Source organism: Saccopteryx bilineata, chromosome 2 (genome assembly GCF_036850765.1).
Source record: "Saccopteryx bilineata isolate mSacBil1 chromosome 2, mSacBil1_pri_phased_curated, whole genome shotgun sequence".
In the NCBI taxonomy this organism is placed as follows: domain Eukaryota; kingdom Metazoa; phylum Chordata; class Mammalia; order Chiroptera; family Emballonuridae; genus Saccopteryx; species Saccopteryx bilineata.
In genome coordinates, this window is record NC_089491.1 from 15,120,783 (window position 1) to 15,126,782 (window position 6,000).

Here is a 6,000-nt window from a genome sequence, read left to right on the forward strand (position 1 = left end):
ATTTAACCAGAATCAAACCAATTGCTCAAAAATATAAAATTATGATGCAGTCAGGGAAGTATGTCTACTGACATATATTTGGTGTTAAGAAGGTGATTACTGTTGTTTTAGATGTAGTAAAGAATCTTTTTCTTCTAGAGCTAAATACTAACAGTGCCGGATAGAATACAGTACGGGGTGTTTAGAGTGCAGGTGAAAATGAACCCCCCCTCCCCATTGGCACATGGTCTCCCGGCCCCTACTCTGTGCCAGACGCCAGTGGTCAGAAGGAACTGAGCTCTGCCCTCAGGGAGCTTGTAGTCCAGGAGGGGAAGCAAACAAGTGCACGACCGCTCCGGCCCTGAGACGGGCAGGGAAGGGGAAGTACCGCGCACAAGGGGCACCCAAGGAGCAGAAACCAACCCAGAGTCCTGGGCGAGAGTCTCAAGAAAAGCTCCCGGGAGGAGGGGGGGCCTGAGGTGACTTTAGAAAAGTGACTCCAGGCTGTGTGGAGGCTAGCCAGGCAGCGGTGAAATAACCGTTCTCCCTGTCCTCTCTCCCTGTGCTGCGGTGTGGGGGTGGGCCAGGGATCATCCCTGCTTCACAGACGTGGGGGGACTCAGGCTCTGTGCATAGATGGGGGGACTCTCATAGAATGTGTGGCTCTTGAAGCCGTGACCACAACACAAATCTTCGTGGGCCCTAAGCATGAGGGAGAGAATCAAAGAAAACCTAAGTTTAAACTAGAATGTTTTGGAAGAACCGTTAAAGTCTTTGTAGCTGACAAAATTGTTTAATCTTAAAAGGAGGTTAAAGCAGGGAATCAAAAAATGATACATACCTTAAACATTTTAGTTTAACTTAAAACAGTTAAATGTACATTCATTTGCCATTCTTTTGATGTAGGGCCAGAGCCTTTTCTTTGAATATGGGTCTGCTGATTGGAGTTCCACATTTTCTTTCTTTCATAAATTACATCCATAATGTATGTCTGGCACTTCCAATTTCTGGTGCTTTAACATGAAGAAAAATAGGCACATGGAAAGCAATTTGAATATAGAATTCCTCTGACCATGTTCCTCCCACAACTTTTATAGTTGATTCACCAATACCTAATTTGCTGGAAAACTGTTTTTTAGTGACTTGCCTTTATCAAGTCTTTCCTGAAGCATGTGTTAGTTTTCATACAACCAGTTCTCTCTTTTCATGCACATATTTCATGGATTTATTTAATACTCAATTAAATCACATACAGTAAGTCCTTGCTTAACATCAGCAATAAGTTCAGCAACTCAAGTGAAATGACGTGTGATGACACCAATGTTACCATAGACCAGGGGTCTCAAACTCAACTCAGCGTGTGGGCCGCAGAGCAAGATCACAGCCATTCGGCAGGCCGCGCTAGGTCTACAAAAGGCAACTGGTACGCAACACTTTTCTCATTGTAGTTGAAAACAACAAAAAAAATCAGTACAACAAGCACAATCGTACATGCAGTTTACTCAGTGTCACAAAACGACCAGAAACTGTAGTTCGCATCACAACTGCTGTTAACTAAGCTAATATCTAGCTAGGATGCTAGAGAACTGAAAAATACAAGTAGGCCCCTAGGCTTACTTAATTTTATCCAAAATATTTTGAACTTCGTGGATTAGTCTGCGGGCCGCACAAAATTGTTCGGCGGGCCGCATGCGGCCCGTAGGCCGCGAGTTTGAGACCCCTGCCATAGACTAATTGATACAAACAAGAGTTCAGTGCCTGCAGCATCTCATCAACATTGTAACGAAATGATGTTGAACTAGGGGTCCTTATTCCAAGACCTGCTGTAACTGATTATAAGTGTAGCCACCATAAATAAGTTTGGGAGCAAACTAAAGTGACACTTTGTAAGCTGAAACCCAGCGTTTCCCCTCTTGGGAGTAGAGTTGTTCTGTCACAGAGTAAGTAGTCCGTGGCAGGATGCTTTGCAGTCGGGGTATTTTTGGAGGAAGGGAGTGTCCTGAGCCCTGTGGACGAGGTGGGTGGCAGCCAGCTCAGAGGGCCGCTGGCTGTACCTTCCACTGCAGAGGATGGGGACTCTGGTTTGGCGGCCCATCCAAGCTCTCCTCACCTCTGAAAAATCAAAACAGGTTTCCCCTAAAGGATCACTTCTAATAAGACTTTTATATCTCTTTTCAAGATTTAAGCATTTAATTTATTTTAAAAATTCAATATTGTAGTTTTTGTTTAAAAAGTCAATCAATCCTGATAAAATTTTAAATATGAAAATGAAACATTCCAAGTCACATTTCTCGGGGATAATCACTGTTAACATTTTGATGACATTTCTGTGTCACCAATTTTTTGTTGCCATCTTGATGCAGCCATGTGTGGATATAGATATATGTATGCAATTTTTATGAAACAGGAATGCGTAATATACAGTAGCTGTTCTGGGCCCTTTGTCACTAATTACAGTCATCTCTCAGTGTCAATAAATAGAATTCTATAACACCATTTTTAATAGCTGCAGAGTGATTCCACTGTGTGTGAGTACCGGAATTTATTATCTGACCCTCTATTGAAACAAACCAGGTTGTTTATTATTACCTACTATGAACAATGCTGAGATGAACGCCCTTGAACACAGGCATCTTCTAGTGCTTATATTATTCCTTGGGGGTAAGTGCCAAAGGGTGGAATCGATGGGTCAAGGGGTAAGCGCATTTTATAACTTGGTATGTCTTGCCAGGACATTTGACTGCTTGGCCACTGGCAGTCCTGCGAGTGCTTCCTCACACCCTCACCATCACGGGGTTTGCCTGTTCTTGCCAGTCTGACCAGCAGAAGACGGCTTCTAGTTTTTTTGTTTGTTTGTTTTTTTAATTTTTATTTATTTATTTTTTTTTCCTGAAGCTGGAAACGGGGAGAGACAGTCAGACAGACTCCCGCATGCGCCCGACCGGGATCCACCCGGCACGCCCACCAGGGGCGATGCTCTGCCCACCAGGGGGCGATGCTCTGCCCCTCCGGGGTGTTGCTCTGCCGCGACCAGAGCCACTCTAGCGCCTGGGACAGAGGCCAAGGAGCCATCCCCAGCGCCCGGGCCATCTCTGCTCCAATGGAGCCTTGGCTGCGGGAGGGGAAGAGAGAGACAGAGAGGAAGGAGGGGGTGGGGGTGGAGAAGCAAATGGGCGCTTCTCCTATGTGCCCTGGCCGGGAATCGAACCCGGGTCTCCCGCACGCCAGGCCGACGCTCTACTGCTGAGCCAACTGGCCAGGGCCGGCTTCTAGTTTTTATTTGAATCTCTGTTAGTGAGGTTGAGCAGATACCTGCATAGGTGGTTTTGTAATTCTGCCTATGCGATATGACGTTTTATATTCTTTGTTCACTTTTCTAATTCCTCTTCTCTTTAGACTGGAGAAATGAAGGCAGAGATCACCAAACTACATACAAAATTATTTGAACAAGAAAAGAAGTTGCAAAATACCATGAAGCTTTTGCAGCTGAGCAAGCACCAGGAAAGAGTCATCTTTGATCAGTGTGAGTGCGGTCGGGGGGCCGCCATGTCTGACCTCCCCCTGCCCCAGGGAACTAAGCAGCCAGTCCTGGACCACCCACCTCAGAGCCCAGAACGTTTGTTCAGATGCGGGCCATTCACTGGGCCAGGCGAGACTCAGCTCGTCCACTGCGAGTCCTGTCTTTTCAGCGGTCCAGCGTGGTTAATTTCCACAGCTGTGCCATTTCCACGTGGGCGACTCTGAGGAGAGCTGTGCTCTCTGTACAGAAAGACACACACACACACACACACACACACAGATGTGCACTTAGTCTCTGGGGATTTGGGACACCAGAAGCATACCCCTGGGCCCAGGGTAGAACTGCCCTGTGCGGGGCTCGGGGCCAGGCACAGAAGCAGCGGAACCCCGTGTTGCCCACTGGGCTTCCCCTGGTGTCACAGATTGCAAACAGACTTCATTATTTCCAGGTGGAAAATGTTGTGAGGCAGGAAGTAAATACGTTCTCAAAGCCACCGTGTGGCACGTGTGCTGAGTGAGTTGATAGGGAGCCTGTGTGGCCTTGGGCACCGCTGGCCAGTGGCCCCGTTCTGGAAGCCTGTGTCTGCCTTCCCGGGAGTCGACCGACGCGCTGGCCCTCACCAAACCCTGTTTAGAGCACATCCCTGACCGGGTCCAGAGGTCTCTTCCGTGGTGGCGCTGCTGCCTCTGCAGCTGTGTTGGTCAAGAGAAAGACTGAGGGAAGAGGCCATGTGACTTGTGACTTTACAGTAGCTGCCCATAGGGGGCGCTCCCGTTCCTCCCGTGGGCCCAGACACAGCGCAGAGTGCCAGGATGCAAGTGCCTCTACAGCCCCCCCAGCCCCCCACCCCCGCCCCGTCCTGGCAAAACGCCTTGCTCAGGTATCCACACTGGCCAGCTCTACCAGCTACTGGCAGCCGAGGAGGAAATGCAGAGTTCTTCCTCCCAAGTCCTTAGGAGCCTGCTCGAAGTGCTGCTGTGTATACGCTTGACGTCATGGAGCTGCCCTCGACCCTTGGCTTGGCCTCCGCACACGGCTTGCTTGGAGTGGGGCACAGCCCTTTCCCAGAAACTAAAGTATGCAGGATGCTAGTGAGACCCGGGCCCCTCGCCGTGCTGCAGCACCGCCCCCCTGGCCCGTAGTGGTGAGCCCTGGCCATACCTGAGCATCCAGCTGGCCTCCCAGAGCCGCGGTTTTGTCTAGATTTGCGCGGCACCCCCTGCTCCTCTCCGGCACCGCTGTGAGGTTGTGGCTTAGCGTGGGATCCTGAAGAGGAGCCTCTGGTCCATCCCCTGGTGGATCATTTGGTCCTGGGGTGTGGCCTTCACACCTCTCTCTAGCCTGGATGCTCAGGCTTGTCTGAGCCATTCGGGGTGCAGGGGGCTCCTCCCTGCACTTCGCTTTCACACTGTCTTCCATGCATCTGTGTCTCATCCCGTTCTTTGTTCTCTCCTCAGTGGTCGTGACCCACAAAATCCTTCGGAAGGCCAGAGGAAACCTGGAGGTAATGCCCCGTGGATGTCTGTCACTGAAAGCCCCTTGGGGACAGACCAGTGAGGCTGCCCCTTGGGGGGGGGGTGCAGGGCAGGAATGACTCCTTTGAAAAGTGAGGCAGGGGCCAGATCTGGCCTTATTCATAGCTCAGCTGAATGGCTTGTCCGGGGCCTTGAAGCCAGGGCGCATGTCCTCCGCAGACACGGTGTGTCGGCCAGCAGTGTGCAGAGCTTTCCCTTGATCTTGCTGTAGTTTCAGTGGTTCTCATTGTTAAACTTGTATCTATTTTCACCCATGAGAAATAGTCAGTAGTGCTTGGCACACAGTAGGCGTTTGATAGATGGTTTTTGATTGAATGAGTACAATATGATGTCATTGTCATTTGGTTCTGTAGGTATTTTCTGACCAAGCAGTGTCTTTTGATAGTTGTTTCAGAATAACAGTGTCATCTTTAACTCTCTCAGGGATCTTACTTCAGACACCCTCACTGGACCTAAAATTGTTCTTGTTTTCCTCTTTTCCTAGCTGAGGCCCGGGGGTGCCCACCCAGGAACGTCCAGCCCCAGCAGACCGGGCTCCTGAGAACTCCGACAATAAAGCTTGTAGTTCCCCACTGTCTCTGTTACAAGTGTGGTTTCTCCCTAGGGAGGGAAAAGGAGCTGTCTGGGCAAGGGGGATCTATTTTTCCTCTTGATGTGTTCTATCCTGTACTTGGTGTAAAGGTTGCTGTCACACAGGTGCGGCGTTCTGCAGAGGGGTGTTCAGCAGGCCTCGGGTGTGCGGGCGCCGGGCCTGTTGCCTCGGGCAGCATGTGGAGCTGGGCGTGCCTGCCGTGTCCAGGGGTGGGCTCCACGTCCACCGGACCGCTTGGTGCTCAGCCAGCCCTGCAATCTGCAGTCACAGGAAATGTTTCATTTCTGTATGGTAATGCAGTGACTGTGTGGAGCCTTAAAGCCCAGGTCCCAAACGCCCAACTGGGACCGGCTGGGGTCTCGGGACGCCCTCAT

General features: G+C 50.2%; 1 protein-coding gene across 5 annotated transcripts in view; it reads left to right on the plus strand.

Annotated features, from left to right (window-relative positions):
* Positions 1–5,607, plus strand: part of CDK5RAP2 (CDK5 regulatory subunit associated protein 2) — a 181,706-nt gene extending 176,099 nt beyond the window's left edge. For all 5 annotated transcript variants that reach the window (XM_066256376.1, XM_066256378.1, XM_066256380.1 and 2 more), the window contains 3 exons: positions 3,376–3,502; positions 4,957–5,003; positions 5,519–5,607. In XM_066256376.1, coding sequence (XP_066112473.1) covers positions 3,376–3,502; positions 4,957–5,003; positions 5,519–5,575 — 231 coding nt within the window. In that variant the 3' untranslated portion in view covers positions 5,576–5,607. The remainder of the gene's footprint in view (positions 1–3,375; positions 3,503–4,956; positions 5,004–5,518) is intronic.
* The last annotated feature ends 393 nt before the right edge of the window (positions 5,608–6,000 follow it).